The 18,540-nt window shown below is 39.8% G+C and overlaps 2 protein-coding genes across 2 annotated transcripts in view; one reads left to right on the top strand and one right to left on the bottom strand.

The window, feature by feature from the left end:
* The window catches only part of LOC137284088 (probable glutamate receptor), a 45,433-nt gene extending 41,440 nt beyond the window's left edge, over positions 1-3,993 (bottom strand). Inside the window, exon 1 of the mRNA XM_067815770.1 lies at positions 3,724-3,993. The gene's annotated coding sequence lies outside the window, so the exon portion shown is untranslated. The remainder of the gene's footprint in view (positions 1-3,723) is intronic.
* A 4,181-nt stretch (positions 3,994-8,174) lies between these two features.
* Positions 8,175-18,168, top strand: LOC137276979 (probable glutamate receptor). Its single transcript, XM_067808637.1, has 9 exons — positions 8,175-8,327; positions 8,713-8,847; positions 8,949-9,131; positions 10,087-10,193; positions 10,533-10,617; positions 10,703-11,009; positions 11,718-11,935; positions 17,077-17,339; positions 17,961-18,168. The coding sequence occupies exons 1-9, from the start codon at positions 8,175-8,177 to the stop codon at positions 18,166-18,168; spliced, it is 1,659 nt and encodes a 552-aa protein (XP_067664738.1).
* Positions 18,169-18,540: the final 372 nt, after the last annotated feature.

The following is an 18,540-nucleotide window of genomic DNA, read 5'->3' as shown; positions in this document are numbered from 1 at the left end:
TAATTGGCATTCGTGTTGCTGGTGATGGTACACCTAGAACAAAATACCTGAAAAATGTTCAAGTGGATGATGGAAAAGCTCAAACTATTACAAGAGAAGTTGAAAAGTCACAGAGAGAACTGAATCTTGACATGGGCGAACTAGTAAGTCTTGAAACTGATGCGGCAGCTGAGATGATGGTGAAGAAAACAGGCGTAGGTGTTCAGATAAAAAACAAATTTTCTCCATTCGTAGTACACAGTCATTGTCCAGATCAACGATTGAGTCTTGCTTGTGTGGATTCAATAAGGGATATGACACTCCTACAAACTTTTAAATCCAGATTTAATACCCTTTATTGATTTGTCATTAGCTCAGATGTTAGAACCGCAAGCTGTTCTTGATGGCCCAGACCTAAAAATCAAAGAACCACACGCAGTGCGATGGCTGAGTATGGGTGCAGCTGTGAAAGCTGGGTACTATTCCTATCCATCAGTTGTTGTGGCTCTGTCTCAGTTAGGAGAATCAAATGCTGCTGCCAAATCCTTGCGATTGGTTACAGTTTGGTTACAGCTTGGTTACAGCATACATGTATGATGTGCATGATCAGTCTAAAGTGTTGAGTTGTCAGCTACAGAGAGAACATCTGGTGTTGAGTAAGGTAAAACCGCTGATGGAAGGGAGTGTTCCTGCTGTGAGTGGGAAAAAGGAATCTGAACTGAAGTCTGTGATGACATCTGAGACATGTGAATAATCTATGTGAGAACATTGAAGGAAGAATGACCGAAACAACTGATCTTCGATACACCTTTGGTGAAGTCTTGGAGCCATCCTCCTTTAACGTGGAACTGGCTTATCAAGCAATAGTTGCACTGGGTAATTGCAATGGGGAAAGCAGAATTACAGAGGTCATTGATGTACTTACTGATGTACTTAGAGTAACGGATGTTCCCCCATTACTGGACAAAGACAAACTGGTTAAAAAAAGAATGGCCTATGTTCTAGAGAATGTTGCAAGGCACCTATAAGAGTCTTACTTGCAGAGACGTGTGTAGAAGAACCACTACCCTACATTGTGATCTCCTCCCCAACACAATAAGATCTGTGAAATAGCATTGCGTCTCTGTCTGATAAGTGTCAAATGTGAGATCTCCTTCAGCACCCAAAACAGAATCAAATCTAAACAGAGATCTTCACTCAACCCTAGCAAACTAAACATGCTTATGAAAATGAGCTTGCAATGCCCAGCTTTGGAGTGAGTGGGTTAATATTTAACATCACATCGGCAATATTGCAGCCATATAATTGCGAGAATATTTAAAACTGAAATCGAATATGTGTACACTTATAAACGCATGTCGACGATGGACAGTTAAAATACCAGAATATCGCAGATATAAATATAAAACTAAAACATCGTACTTAAAGAATACAATACAAAATAATACACGGGCTACAGATCCCCAACAACTGAGCGTAGACCTATAACAATATAAAAAATAGCTATAGGTTGATAACAACGGAAGGTAGATCACCATACTAGGAACCATGGGGATTTACACTACCTTTGCATGGACCTTAGCTGGATTTACACCATCCCTTCAGCCGCAGGCGAGTGTGCGAAATCCTAGTCAAAATTAAAATAACAAGAATACTACCATTAAAAACTCGGTAGACTTAAATTTACATCGAATGGCTTATGTACCCTCTCAGGGGGACAATAATTTTGCAATCCTTTAACCCCATTTGAGGGTACAGCCACTAACAATTCTAGTTACTAATCTCAAACTACAATCATTAACATACATCTATCTACGGAACATATTACTCCAAATTCAACAATGAAATCAATTTCCTTTAAAAATCCAATAATTAAATGAGCACTAACTGTCTTAAAAAGATCCTTTACTGTTTCTTACAGTAACATACTTATCCATTATGATGGAGAATTCAAAACAGTCAAGCAGGATATGCTTGACCGTGACGCTCTCATCACAAGGGATACAAAACGGAGGACCCTCACCCTTTAACAGGTATGCATGAGCATATCTTGTATGGCCAAAACGACATCGTCATAAAATAACCTCTTCAAATCTGGACTGACAGCCCAAGTAGGTGTAACCAATATAGGGTTTATGGCATGTAATTGATTGATACCTCCTTGGGTGTCCCACTTCTGCATCAGATCACGGAGGTAAGTTCTATTGCTAGCTTTGTAAACAGAGTATGGAATAAAAAGTGGTGTCACAGATTTGTTGAGTGCTGCCTTGGCAGCAGGATCGGCCATCGTGTTACCAGAAATCCCTGTGTGGTAACTAACAAAAGACGATGTCATATTGACCAGTAGCATGATCATTATACAATTCAGTGATTTCAATTAAAAATGGATGTTTGCAAGAAATATTTTTAGAGTCTGAACGGAAGAAAGAGAATCTGAATAGAATATATATTGTTCATGTTTAGGATGTCTTTGGATATATTTAATGTTAATGTGGCGTTTGTTTCTGCGTTAAATATAGAGCTGTTATCGGGCAATCGGGTAGATATTGTTCTGGATCCAATGACAGTGGCACAAGCTACAGCGCCACCATCCTGTAAATAAGGATTAATGCCTATTAGTACGCAGTTGACTGAAATCTTGTTATATTGTAGATTATTAGTTTCTGATTTATTAAATGTGGTCAATGTCAGGTCCACCAACCTGCCTAACCAACTGCCGAGGAGGAGAAGAAGAAGACTGGAAGGAACTATTTGATTCAGCTCAATGCCGACAGCACAAATAAGTGGTTTTATTCTTAAACCAAGAGACGGAACAAGAGAAGATTTCTTATTGCATAAATCATCATAGAGAGGGTTGAAAACACAGTTACATGCAGGGTTTGACTCACTGGAATATAGTTGTGTTATATATTGAAAAGCTAATTTTATACGGCGTTGCTCAAGAGATGGTTCATCAGCCTCGACGCACAGGCTGTCAACAGGTGAAGTTCGACAGGAGCTAAGACAAAGTCTTAGAACTTGATGATGGACAGAATCTAATAGTTTTAGGTTGCTTTTGCAGGCTCCACCACATACAATTGAGCCATAATCAAGCTTCGAACGGACAAGTGATCTATATAGGTGTAGACGGGTAAACTTCCCCACTTTGAAATAGACACGACTTTCAATAAATTAAGTGCTTTCAGTCATTTAGTTTTTAGGGATTTGATATGCGGAAGACACGTTAAGCGTGAGTCGAAAATCAGACCTAGGAACTTTGCGTCCTTGACAACGTTGATGGGAGTACCATTTAAAAACAGCTCTGGGCGCTTAAGTAGTTTATATTTAGGGCAGAAATGTATGCAGTTATTTTTTGGGTTTTTTTAGAAAATTTAAAAGCCGTTTTCTAGACAGCATTTATTTATTTTATAGAGCTGCAGTTAACGTTCAGTGGCATGCATATTCTTACCGCGACAAGAAACATTAAAATCATCCACAAAAAGTGATCCATCAATTGAATCATTTAAAACCTTGGATACACTGTTGATCTTAATACTGTTACGGTTGATAATTTACCATGACAAACGATTAAGAAATTCCCGTGTGAACCAACAAAACAGAACGTTCAAATTCTTCATTATTATTATGCAATGAGCGCAAGGTATACAAAGCCCCAAGTCAATTTCACAATGTTGATTACAAAAGCAATACAAGTGAGACAAAATCTAAGTCAATGGGTCACAAAATATAATCTATCAAACTCACCAAAGTCTCAATACGAGAGGTAATCAACTATGTAGAATGTCAACACAGCGATCGGTGTGACAGCAGATAATGCAGGGCAGGCGTTGACGGGTTTTGATGATCGAGCGTGGCAGCAGTGATGTAACTCCAGCAAATGTGAATGAGTGTGTGTCGCCCTCCACACGGCAACCAGCATTTTTATATATTCTAAGTCATTTCCCGAAAGTTTGGGCACACACGACTATCGTCAGCACTGCAGAATGCCCCAGAATAAGTCTCCCGGAAGTAAGCACATCGAAAACTAGGAGCAGATAAATTCCGGAAAAACCAAAATGCTAGAAGTTTTGACCAGCTATTAAAACGAAATGTGACCCATCATATTTAACATTCAAAACACTAAATGTTGTGATCCAATAATAATAATTACTTAATTAATAACAAAAACATACAGAAAATACACACTCTTAACAATACTAAATAAGGTGACGGACAAAATACTGTCTTGTGGAACATCCTAATCCTGATTGTAATGATCAGACTGGGTAGAACCCACCCGGACCTGAAATTGTGTGTCAGTTAAAAAGTTGGCTATAAATTGAGGCAAACGGCTTCGCAATCCGAAGCAATGAAGAATCTCAGAAAATGCCATTTTTCCACATAGAGCCATATGCCTTTTCAATGTCAAAGAAAATGTTGTTTATTGATTAGAGCGTTTTTAACAAATGATTCCACAAGGAGATCGACAGTACTTCTGTTTTTGCGGAAACCACATTGTATATCTGTCATAAGGTTATTTGTTTGCAAGTACCAAACAAGTCGATTATTGATCATGCGTTCCATTGTCTTGCACACACAGCTAGTTAATGAAATCGGACGATAATTGGATGGATCTATACGATCACGTCCAGGTTTAGGTATTGGCACTACTATGGCGTCATGCCCTGACGAAGGAAATTTCCCTGAAGTCCAAATATCATCAAACATATATAATTGCGCCTCTAAACAGGATTCTGATTAGTGCTTCGGGAGTTGAAAATGTATGTTCTCAACTCCTATAGCAGTGTCGTGAGCTTGACCAAGAGCAGTATGGAGTTCATGAATAGAAAATGTTTCATTATAATCTTCCCCATTATCTGAATTGAAATTAATAGTTGGAATTTAGGTACATAATGAGAAGAGGTAGAGTGTTTAGTTTCAGCCAGTTTATTCGCGATATCTGATTTATCCCAAAGTAATTGATCTCCATGTGTGAGATGATGAACATTAGATTTAGTACATTTACTGTTCAATGGGTGTTCGGGAATTTATTTTAGACAGACAATTTTGCCAAGATTGGCGTCTGTCCTGTTTAAAGGTACGCCGCACTTTAGCATTTAAAATCTTAACTTTTATTAAAAGTATGCACCATAGGATGGCGACGGAAATTAGGTTCTGCTTTAAACCTTGCCTTCCTAGCATGTTTGCATTCATCGCTGAACCATGGTTTCCGGATATGTAAAACTGCAGAGGACTTTGGTATACACTCATCAGCTATGGAATTCAGTTCATCAGAAAAGCATTTAACGTCAATAAAACGTTCAGGTTTAAGTTTTTCAGCACACTGTGTTTCATATAAAGCCCAGTTAGCCTTTTTATTATATTCCGCCTTGATGATGGGGGAACATTAGATGGAGTTAAAGGTTTTAGTATAATAGGAAAATGGTCACTTCCACAGAGGTCATCGTGGACTGACCATTCAAATTCATTTAGTAGTTCTGAATTTGTGACTGACAAGTCGAGAGCTTGGTTCCTACGTACCAGGTGTAAATGTGTGTTAGAAGCATCGTTACAAATACATAAATTATTATCAGAACAAAAGTCCGCCAGTAATTTACCGTTAGCGTTTGTAGTTTGAGTGGTTTGTGTCCATTCAAATCTCCCATTCCGGAGATGGTCATACAGAGCTTGAAGATTGGTTTTGTGAAACAGAGAGATACAGACACAGCATAATGTAAACGCAACGTGCAAAGATAGTCGCACTGCAACAGTCGGAAGATTAGAAGTAAGTCAAACAGGGCTATGGATAATGTTCTGTTTGACTAGAATGGAAGACCCTCCCGTGGGCTTATAACCTGGAGGTGAAAAGCAACGATATGCCTTGTAATGACCAAGGTCAAAAGTAACCGTTTGTTTTAAATAGGCCTCCTGCAGACAGATCGCTTCTCAGATGAAAGTCGCTTTTGTATCGATACCGCAGACAGGAGAGTGAGAGTATGGCGTCGTCAAGTTCCTTCGAGCCATGTGTTTTGGAGAGAGATCATGTTTTAGGGTGCCATAAGCTGGGGAAGTCATGTTCAGCATGTAATCTTTCAGAACAATTGGCAAGGGCGTGGTAGGGGTGTTACTGCGCATTGCTACACCGACGAAGTGTTGTAATTCGTAATTCGTCCATATTTCCTCGAAGACGTCATCTTGTTTTTCATCATGATAACGCGGGAGCGCACACAGCAAGACTGACACAGACATTCCTCCAGAACAACAGCACCCAAACCATGTATTGGCCACCTTTAAGCCCTGATTTGAATCCCATCAACACCGACCCGTGAAGGTTCCGGGGTAGAATAGGCCTTCAGCAACCCATGCTTGCCATAAAAGGCGACTAAGCTTGTCGTAAGAGGCGACTAACGGGATCGGGTGGTCAGGCTCGCTGACTTGGTTGACACATGTCATCGGTTCCCAAATGCGCAGATCGATGCTCATGTTGTTGATCACTGGATTGTCTGGTCCAGACTCGATTATTTACAGACCGCCGCCATATAGCTGGAATATTGCTGAGTGCGGCGTAAAACTAAACTCACTCATTCACTCACCCCATCAACACCTCTGAGATGAGATGGAAAAACAAATTAACTAACAGCGAGTACGTCCTGTTAACTTGCAACGGCAGCATTGGAGTGGTATTGACTCGTCAAGCAACATTCCCAGGAGGTTCATTCGACGTCTCATTAAAAGGATGAGGATGAGACGTGCAGCTGTTGCTGATGCCAATGGAGGTTTCACCCGCTAATGACACTACCGTTTGTTTCTCTTTAAAGGACAATACCTAAAATCATGCGTTATGTGATTTCCATATTGATTTATACGAGTGTCGTATCATGTAGAGAATAAACACATTAAGTGCTTCCTTTCTTGTGAAAGTAAAGTTAGTAGAAAAATGCCATAATTTCACTCATTGTCAAGACCATCATTTCATGCTATTCGCGTTTCTTTTGGCAGTGAGTATACTAGTATTCCCCCATGGTCCCTTCTGTTGTGGCCCAATTTGAGCTGCTGGTGATCTTAGGCTAATTTTATGCTGTATTTATTTTGGCGTGTTCTCACTCACTCACTATGATTTCATCAGTACAAGAAGGTACAGTCAATGTGTAACATTTTTATTTTCATAGTATATGTCAGACATTAATACATTAAAATGGTTTATGATTAGGTAAAGTTAGTTAGTTAGTTAGTTAGTTAGTTAGTTAGTTAGTTAGTTAGTTAGTTAGAGAGAGCGCATATTCAAGAAACTAGTGCTTGCTCGAGGCGCTGTTATTTGTTTCCTTCGATCACTGGATGTCAGTCTCAACGTGACATGGTATTATCAGTCCCAACTCCTTGGGGAGTATACATGCAGCTTCAGAACGGTGCCCATCGTCCATTTAGGTTACAAGCTCACGCCGTCGAAATTATTTAGCATGCTCTCTATCTTATAACGAAATGTTTATATGTTTAAATGTTCAGAAATGCAGGTAGTCTGTAACACAGGTTTATGTCAGGTTTACTTGCATCAACAAGCATGTCACTTCTGGGCATTGAGTCTTAGGGAACAGTGTCAAGCAGTTGGGTTGGGACCATACAACTGTACCCCGTCACGTTCCTCCCCTTCCACTTTCAGAGTACTAATCTGAATGATGTTTGTATCTGAATTGTTAAAAACAGCGCCTGCAACAATGTCAGTTGGACAAAATGAGCTACATCATCTATTAAACACGATGTCTCTCAATCCAGGATCATCCTTGATATTTGTCGGTGATTCGAGTGCAGGTGAGTGAATCCTGAGATTATACCATTTTCCCCCCATCCACAAAGACAATGTGCCCATTGTACACGTTAACAGACTCGTGAAGATCCAGAGTTAGAATTGGTCTTGAGTAATCTATGCTTGTCCTAAGAGGCGAATTTGGTCGACTCACCGACTTGATTGATACGTCATCGTATCCCAATATATCGTGAAGATGGATGTTCACGTCGTTGATCACTTGTTTGTTCGGTCCATACTCGATTATTTACAAACAGCCGCTATATAGCTCGAATATTGCTTGTGTGGTGTTAAACAGATTATTCAACGAACACGCTAATTCCAGTCCTGCTTTACATGTCGTTTTCCTTTTCTAACAGAGCGAGGCATGCATGACACTATTGAGGACTGGACCACACAGCATGGTGTGACTGTCATGTTCTTCCAAATGCATACCTTTGAACAGAGTCTTGTCGGCTTAATGGAGAAGACTCTCCAGAAGAACAGATTAAGACAATATCACAAATTGCTCAACTTTATCGTCTTCTGTGATGGTATCATCAACTGCTTGACACACGTCACAGAAATTGTAAGTTTACCAATTTACTTATTCAATTTTCGAGTAAGTGAGCTTACGTTTACGCAGCCTTTAGTAATATTCCAGCAATATCACTGCGGGAGACATCGGAAACGGGCTTCACACATTGTACCCATGTGTGAAATCGAACCCGGGTCTTCCACTTGACGAAGGTCCGGAATGACCTTCAGAATGAGGCACCTAATCGCTAGCACACAAAGTCAACGATCTAACCATATCAGCCAACTATGGCTTTTACGAAATTGAAGTCGGACAACTACTTTGTGTATCCGAAATGTACTAGAATATGTACATTACTGAGAGTAATGTAACATATTCCTATGAGCCTGTTTGGGGGGCTAGTATGCATTCATGATTTGTTCTCTTTCTGCCTCAGTCCTCCAGAAAAGACAAGGAATACGGTCTAAGAACGCTACTACGTCACTTTTCCAAGTGGCTGTTCCTCACAGTAGACTCGCCATTATTAGCAGAGGTACATGCTGATCTCGACAACATAGCAGTGGCAGTTAAGGTAATTAGAGAAGAGTTACACTGATATTAAACGTAAACCAAATGCTTGGAGAAGCCTTTCTCAGCATATAATTTCATTCGTTATTTTTCATTCGGTTTCAGGCAAATCGCATCTCCTCCACGATAATCAGTACCCTCCTGTGGAAGCGTGGCAGTAGGGAATGGTCTCAAGTTGGCATCATGACAAACAACGGGGAGATGTACGCTGCCACCTTCGTTGGCCCTCTCTTTCCCAATACGGCATATATGTTGAATGGAAGAAAACTGAGAATTGGCATCTTGGAGGTGAATAACTGCAGCCACTGACATTTAAACGCATTTTTGATAGTGTATATCAGTGTTTGTATACACTTGCAACACAGTTCATCACCCCTATCTATCTTCTGGTTCAACCTGTATATGTTGATAGGAATGATGATAAAGTTCATTTAATAATGGAAGAGTAAAATGTTCATATAAGAAATTACTTCACACGTCCATGGCGGAAGAGGCGGTGGAGTAACCTAGTGATTAAAGCATTCGCTCGTCACGCCGGAGTTCGATTCCCCACATAGACACAATGTGTGAATCCTGTTTCTGATGTCCCCCGCCATGGTATTGTTGGGATAAACCAAAATGCACATGACGGACAGTTTCTCCCTAACACACCCTATGAAACATAACCTGAAGTAAGCCCATAGACGTTTTCAAGCGCTTTTGGGCACGTTTCATATGTCCGTATTCGACCCTATTGGCTAGAATGTTTAGTTTGTATCACTTTGGTTGGAAGAATATCATCAGCTGGACAGAGATTACAGTATGTCATTTAAAGGATTTTACTGGGAAGTGCATGTCATCTATTCAGTTGTTTAGTCAGAAAATGACGTTAAGAATAGCCCATTATCAAGACTCTCTCTACGACAATCATTCTCTACAAGCACTGCTCAGACAAACCGTTAGTTACTATTTCAATGGGTCTCTGCAAGAAGAGTCCGGAGTCGCCTAACGAAAATCGGGTACAAATCTTCATACAACTGCCGGTTGTCATTGTTGTTGTCTTTTTGTTTGTGTTTTTTTTCCTTTCTTACTATGTTTTACAAGTTTGTAAACATTACAGAGAAACCTTACTTGTTCCAGGTGTACGACTTAGAAAAGAACCACCAAGGCTGCAACTGTTAACAAAAGTGCACATGTTTTGATAATTTATATCACTTAGTACAAGAAGATAATTATTCCCATGACATAAAATTCTATTCTGCAGTGGGAAGAATTTTGCAGGAAAACAACTTCTCCATCAAATGGGTCCATTGTACACACTCAAGTCTGCAGGGATTTATTCGACAGCCTTAGTGGATATCTAAATTTTACGTATGTGTTATGAAAAACTCTTTGCACTATTTCCAGTTATATTTTCGTAACTGCTACAGCTAGTACAACTTTACCTTTACCATAATAACTAAGAAATTTGGGCAACTGAAAGTACTCTAAAGGACTATCTGTATGCGTATATTGACCGTTCCGTTCAGCTGCTATGGAACGTTTCCAGCATACAACTACGCTTATCAGTTGGGCTGTTGTACATACTCTGAATTTTTATCTCTAAGCATATTAATATATCGATCCGTACAGTTCAAATGTTATGAAATGTTTCCAACATAAAAGTTACCATTTATTATTGCTGACCAAGATGCTTCGATTCCTCTTCAGGTACGAACTCATTGAACCAGCTGAAAAGATTTGGGGTGAACTGTCAGAAACATGGAATGGCCTTCTTGGCATTGTTGCACGAAATGTAAGTAAAGGATATATCGAGTTCAAACGTTTGCAGACGTACTGGAACATTACACATTCGGTCACTTCTACTTTGTATGTTTCAGGAGGTCGACCTTTGTGGCATACCTTACGCAATCACCCTCAAGAGAAGCCAGACCTTTACATTTTCTAATATACTGTACCAAGGTGAATGTGAAGTAGTCCACAAGAAACTGTCTACCAATGACAACCATTGGACGTTGTTGGTGTCAGTCTTTAAATGGGAAGTGCATGTATGTGGGCTGCTGACGATGGCATGTTGTATAGGACTGTACACATTGTTGGAGCGATACTGTGGTGGAGTTCAGGTGAAGGAGCTTCCATTAGCATCAGATAGTGTCATGACAGCGCTTCGTGTGCCGCTACACCAAGGTAATAACTGTCACTCAGATTTGAGTGAGTGAGTTAAGATTTAACGACAGAAATACAGACATATAACCATGAAAACAAGGTTATTGTTTCAAAACCGGTGAGGATTTTCACAGTTTTACAGTGAAACCAAACTGATGAAAATTACGAAAATACAGTAGATTCAATTGCTTCATTCTTAACATTAGATCTGAGGATAATGTCGACGTTCAACGTTGGATCAACGAATATACACTATCATTAGTGCCCCATACAATGCTTTCGTGCCCCATACATAATCCGTAATTTGGTACAAAGGCACTTGATTGGTACTGCTAAAAATTACATCTTCCTGAATCAGTGCATAAAATGTATTTTTTCTGCTGGTATTATCATTTTATCATTTGATCATTTGATTAGTGTATGTAATGTAAAAACGTCAAAAACGAATAGGTTGTGAAATACTAAATCATGTAGCTTATTCATCACTATCAAACCAGTCCTATCCCACTGGTTCCCCATCATAAGCACATAAAGTGGAAAGTCATTTGTTCACCTGAACAAAAATACAGTCGAAATAATGAATTGTATCAGACATCGCTTGCTGCGTCGAATACACACAACAGAAGCCACAAACCCTTCAAACATTTATAAGAGGCAGTATTGTTTATATAATCTGTAAATGTCTCTTTCTCATATTAAATTTAACAATCGGTTATATTGCATTCACAGCTTCCCATCATTGTCCACAAAGCATACCCGCCCGCATATTCTACGCAAGCTGGTGGTTGTTTTGCATCACCATTATCGCGGTTTACACGGGAAATCTGTTGGCAATTATATCAGTGGCAAAGGAAAAGATCCCCTTCGATACAATGGAAGAGCTTGCAGAAAATGAGGACTTTAAAATTATCATTCGTAAAGGATCATCTTACGAAGATATGTACAAGGTCAGTAACTAACAATTGCTATGTAACCTGTGTAATGTTCTCTGTGGAAGTGAGACATGGATGCATCATAATGTCGGCGGAAGCTCGTTAACTATTAAAAAAATCATCATCCAAAACTGTATCGCGTTGCCAGTTGACCTTGCACAATGCCCCGAAAACGCTATGACATCGTTGCACTGCAAATCTAAAGCCACTGTTTCAGAGATTTTTCATTGAAAACTATTAAAGAAGAAGATATGGTTTTGGAAGATGTAAATAAAATGTGACCCTCGTGTCTACCGATATCAGTTATATCAAAACTCTTTGATAAAGGTAAAAATATCCTCGGCAAACCTCGGATATTTGTTACTTTATCAACTCATATTTCATATCAGCAGATATTTGGGTGAGGTTCCCTGTATATACAAATATGCGTTTTTACAATGCTAAAAGCCATTGAAAACGTAATCGCTCTTTTTCATCTTTTTTTTCTTGGGGGTGGGGGGTGCAAACTGCAATATGGAAAAGATGGAGGCCTTATTAGGTCCCATTTAGTGTTCGAATCCAAAGTCATTGTTGTTTAATGAGTTTTCATGAACAAAATGCAAAATGGGGACACCTCGTGCAAACATGTCAACTAGTACCCGTGAATTCCGTGACCCTGGTCCATATAAGGCACAAGTTGGTTCGAAACTTCAGCACTTCACAAAAATGCCACGCTTAAAGATCACATATACTCTAGAAGGTGCAGATGCATAAATCACTCATTGATATCGTTATACATGAAACCTCGTCGTTGAAACTGCTCATTTCGATCTTTAATTACCTTAAATCGACCTTTTTGATAACAGTGCACAATTCTCAGCCGCAAACGAAATTTCAACCAATGAGAGCCGCGCGTCTCTGTGACGTAATAGTAGGCATAGACATGAGGGTCTATGCAGAATACATCTACAATGCAGGGGATATACTATTTCGTTTACAGGTTTGTACAAACCTGAAATCGCGACAGTTGTTGTGAAAAATCAAAGCTATAAGTTTTCACAATCAACTATCATTTAGTTTAGTCTCCTGCTTTGCCTAGTTTCCACGTTACAACCCTTGTTTTCATAGGTGATTCTCTGAAAATCACTTGGTGTCGCTAGGTTGTAATCCATGTCAGGTGGTATAAACCTACACGTTATTTGTCATCATTCACTTGATGCTAAGTTAATGATTTTATAACAGGTATAATTAGTGGTAACGCCACTTAGATTACCCGACAAAGGTCCCCATTTGGCATTTCTTGTGTCTGGATCGATCAAAGGATTAACCGATAACACACTGATTGATTAGTTTCTTTTACACGGATTTAAATGGGGATTTGTCAAAAGGTAGTGTTTATATATGTACACTGAATAATTTATGCAGAATACACTCTGTCTTGACTGTGTCTGTGTCAAAACAACACCCTTCTTTCAACGGGTTAACCGCCAATACATTGATTGATTGCTCATTATTGGCTAACTAAATTACTTTTTTAAAAGACTCACGCACATTATGCAGTTAGTTACCAGGTGTACTAAATTGGCTGACCAATGAGACTATGGGGCAATGTGAAAACCTGAAACGATACATCACGCTTTCGTATATTAGACTGTTAAAAGACACATCACTGGGGAAATCTGCAGATGAATTATATATCACTCGTTTTGTGGCTATTGAGGGATACATTCCTCGAACAAAGTAATAGCCTGACATTTCTCCCATAACCTTAATTTGTTTTAATATTAATGTTTGCATTTTGTTTTTATTAAGTTTTCAACAGAATCATTGTTTCGTCGTCAAGTGTAATGATACGGACGACATACACTAGGGCGTGCGTGCGAATTATGATTCATATAAACAAACTGTAAAATGTCTAGATATTACATTCCTGTTATACATTCGCAGATAATTCCTTTTTATTACTTTTCAAAATGCATACAAGTATTATTATAAAGTAAATAGGATTATGAGACCAAATATAAAGACGTATATTGACAAGTGTCTACATACTGTAGAGTGAACGTTACAAACCAAGTAAATTTAGCAAGTGAATAACTTTATCGCGCAGTATTTTCACTTCGAACTTGACCTCGCTTATGTTATGTTACAGGTTGTCATGCAAACTCCTTTTGGTCATGATTCAAATACATATTTAACTACTAGTAGAAAGTAGTTTTGATTTTCTAACTTGATGAACGCAAACCATAATCTCATTAATTCAAATGGACTTTAGTCCGTGACTTTGTTTTCACCGACTTAAAAACTCAAAATTACTTTCTACTGGTAGTAAAATATGTATTTTATTTGTTGAAAATAGGATTTTGCATGGCATGGCTTATAACATAACAATTTCACTCTTGGAAGCGAGGTGGAGGTCAATAATATAATATTGCTTGCAACAATGTCACTTCGACCCGCGCCTTGCTTCCGTGGAAGAAGTCGTTATGTTACAAGTTGTGTCATGCAAAATCCTTTTGGCCACGATTCAAATACATATTTAACTACTAGTAAAATGTAGTTTCGATTTTCTAACTTGGTGAAAACAAACCATAATCTCAATAAGCCTAACGGACTTTAGCCCGTGACTTCACGATTTTCAAAAATGGCGGCGCCCTGTCTGAGGATGAATGCTATTTAAGTTTGTTTTCACCGACTTACAAAATCAAAATTGCTTTTCCCTGGTAGCAAAATATGCATTTTATTGACTGACATTAGGATTTTACATGACATTGCTTATAACATAACAATTTCACTCTTGGAGGCGAGGCGGGGATCAATATAATATTACTTACGATAACATTATAAGTTATCACATTGTGTCGAGGGAAATACGGGGTTTTATCAGTCCCTCGTAAGGTTGTATGCCTTACTCGGGACTGATAAAACCCCGTATTTCCCTCGACACGATGTGATAACGCATTTATCTAGCTGAATGTTTTCACTAAATCAAAACAAAACAACACGCATCGAATCGACTAGCTGCCATGTTGACACCAGCTGATCGTTTGACCTCAGTGCACCGCACATTACTAAAGCCTTGTCGATGCACGCTTTTCTCACTTCTCGCGTCGTCACCGAGGCGTAGCGGGAGGATATGACTTGCGCAGCGGGAGTATAAAAGTCGTATACTCCCGCTGGCGGATCGTGATGGATGTACATAGTATTTTATCAGAGTCACGTGGACCAATCAAAACGCGACATTCTTACAAGAGGCTAGATAATGTCACTTAGACCACAACCTCGTTTCCGAGGAAGAAAGCGTTATATCCATGCAAAATCCTTCTGGTCAGCAATGTGTAGTAAGCAGTCTTGATTTTATAAACTCGATGAAACTTGAACTCCTTTTTCTATCCTGGAAGCGTGGTAGGGGGCGAACCATCCGATTTAGTTTATACCACAGGCTTCCACAACGCTCGCTTTGCACATACAAACAACCAATTAATTTAAGCACAAACTACAAATATGTGCATAGTGACACCATCACCCGACCTCAAGGAGCAATTGACGGCAACACAACAATTCAGAATGTCTTTGGTGAGAAATCAGCAAAATGACGAGCTTCCTACACATTTTCTATACAAATAACTGAAAAGCGTTCCTTCTATGACGTTACTGCAGGGCTCTGGAGACAGTTACGTAACCTGTCTATGGTTTCACTTGCGGGTGAGAGAGAAGCAGACGGCTTTTTAGCAACTTTTAAGCGCTTGGTATTAATTAACCACAAGTATTTTTGTAAAAAAAATGGTGTTCCGTTTGTGACTAACCAAACCGTTACGTCTTTCATATGCAGTGGACAAAAGAGTACCAAAAAATTGCGTTTATTGATTCTTAAACACATGATCAAGGGAATCAGGCCTCTGGGATGGTCTGCCAAGGCGTTTCAGATGTTGTCATTGACAGACATTTTTATGTCCATCCATCAACCGTAGGTCGACTGCGACGTCGTTTTCATGCCACCGGGACAGTTGCTGATCGTCCACGACCTGGTGCACCACCTGTAACCACACCTCGACAAAACCCCAATATTCGTCTGTCACACTTGCGCAACCGGGTCCAAGCAGCTTCAGATACGGCAAGGAGGACAGTTCGGGCAGGCAACGCCATATCAGCGCACACACAGTCCGGAGGCGCCTTGCTGCATTCAACATCCGGTGCCGTGGTCCGATCCTGTTGCATCGCCACAGACTAGCCAGGCAACGTTAGACAGCAAACAGGACTTATCTTGGCAATAGACCATGGCGAGATGTCATTTTCTCAGATGAGTCCAGGTTCAACCTGCCCTTTTGCAGATGGACGTCTCACAGTTTTGTCGACGACGGAGCGAACGTGTAGCGTCAAACTGTGACCTAGAGTGCGATCGGTTTGGAAGTGGTAATGTCATGGTTTGAGATACCATCAACGTCAACTTCCGATCCCCAATGGTGTTTGTAGACCATAATCTTACTGCTCGTCGGTATGTGGACAACATGCTTCGTCCTGCTCTGCTCACCCTGGTGGACCACAATGGCGGTCGTCCACGTTATCGTTTCCAACATGACAACGCTCGTCCTCTACATTTGTAGCCTGGTAACAGTGGACTTCCTAAATCGTGAGAACGTTCAAGTGATGAACTGACCTGCAATGTCCCCCGACATGAACTCGATTGAATACCTGTGGGATGGAAGGAGGGTCCGAAATCAACATATATCACGAGGAACGGTTGCAGAATTGTCACAGGCCCTCCAACATCACTGGTAAACTATCCCGCAGGTGTTCATTAGAAATTTGTGTCGTTCCATGCCTCGGGGATTGCGAGCATGTGTTGCAGCACAAGGTGGCCACACGCGCTATTGACTCATAGTTCCTTACTTTCATGACAGCGTGACGTCACTTTTTTGTGGTTGTTGAGTGGACATTTTCATATACAATGATCTACAAATGGTCACTTAAGCATAACTGACATGTTCGGTTACATTTATTTACATTGACGTAAATACAGATGTTCTGAAAATCTGATTGCGTTTTTAATGGCTTTTAGCATATTTTTTTACGTGATGGAAAAGCAACTCGTTTCGAGTATTACTAAGTTAACTACTCCCAGCGTCCCCAAGGCCATAACTGGTCATTAACAAATTTTATTTCTGAACGCTATTCAGGACAATAACGATAGTGTGAGTAAGAAAATCTGGACAAAGGTGTTGGACACCCGATCAAACATCCAAGACTCTCTGGACGAGGCTCTTCAGTACAAGATGCTGGTACAGTCTGGCTATTTCGCATTCATTACGACTTCAATCACCATTGATAGTATGGAAAAAACTGTCAACAATCTGCGAAGAATAAAATGCAACACTGGTCTGAACTATCTCAGCCTGCCTTTTCCTCTCAATTCACCACTTGCAGAGTTATTTTCAGACGCGTAAGTACTAACATGTTTCATATTTGAATAATAAGCCGAGTGAAATTAATATTACCCAGTGGAATATGCGTTGTTACTACGTGTTTGTTCATGGTTAAATGATTTACGGAGACATAAAGGTAAGAAACCGATGGCACGCAAATAATCAGTTTTAATGTATTACTAGATTTGTCTAAATTGCTAACAGCTGAAGGGATGATGTAAATCGTGTTAGGGTCCATGCAAAGGTACTTTAAGTCCCCACTGTCTCCTGTTTTCATATTGCATCGTTGCCCTTAATAATATGTAATGATACGTTAATGGCAATCTACCTTCAGTTGCTGGCAATCTGTAGACGGTGTATCGTCCTTAATAATATTGTTTTTGTGATCACATGCTAGTTTTAACTTAATATCTGTGAAACTCTCGGAGGTATACTTTTCTTAAGCTTTTTCATTTCTAATTTTATTTATCTGTGAAATAATAATTCATTGCTTCTGTCACGATATGGCTGAGATTCTGCCGATGTGACGAACAATATCAACTCACACACGTACTCACTCAAACATAAATAAAAGTGGAAGAAACACTGAAGTCAAATCATCAGCTATGGCATAATTAATCTACGTGTTTTGTTTTCAGACTCATTCGTCTGTACGACAACGGCTTGCTGGATGCATGGGGGACCAAATGGTATGGCACAAGAAGAAAGGAACAGGTACCTGCAATAACGAAGGTTGACCTGAGCAACTTGAGGAGTGCCTGGCTGATGTGCTTATCGGGCATTGCGTTAGCCTTTATCACGTTAGGCGTTGAACGTTTCCTGATGCACCGTTTGAAAACGACTTAACTGACTATTGTATGTGATGGCATGAGAATGTATTACTATACACAGATACATGAACTACGTGACAATGACAGAAAGACGTTGTTCAACGACTGAGGTGTTCTTTGGCTTTTTAACAGTAATGTAGTACTCTATATCAAGCATAATAGTATATGTTGCTCACACTCTTTTAGTTGTAGAAAATGCATTGATGAGCATGGTTTTGGACAGTTGTTAGCAATATTCCAGCAGTCAACAGTAATTGATTTCACGTATCAACCCCAGGTTTACTGTGCTCCCAGAGCCTGTCTGAATTACAGACATGATCGTAGAAATTGTTGTTTATGAGCATACCCCTATATCGTCTATAAAGTTAAACTTGCAGTGCATGGCCAT

Source organism: Haliotis asinina, chromosome 1, assembly GCF_037392515.1.
Source record: "Haliotis asinina isolate JCU_RB_2024 chromosome 1, JCU_Hal_asi_v2, whole genome shotgun sequence".
Lineage (NCBI taxonomy): Eukaryota > Metazoa > Mollusca > Gastropoda > Lepetellida > Haliotidae > Haliotis > Haliotis asinina.
This window is presented reverse-complemented; position numbering and strand designations above follow the sequence as displayed.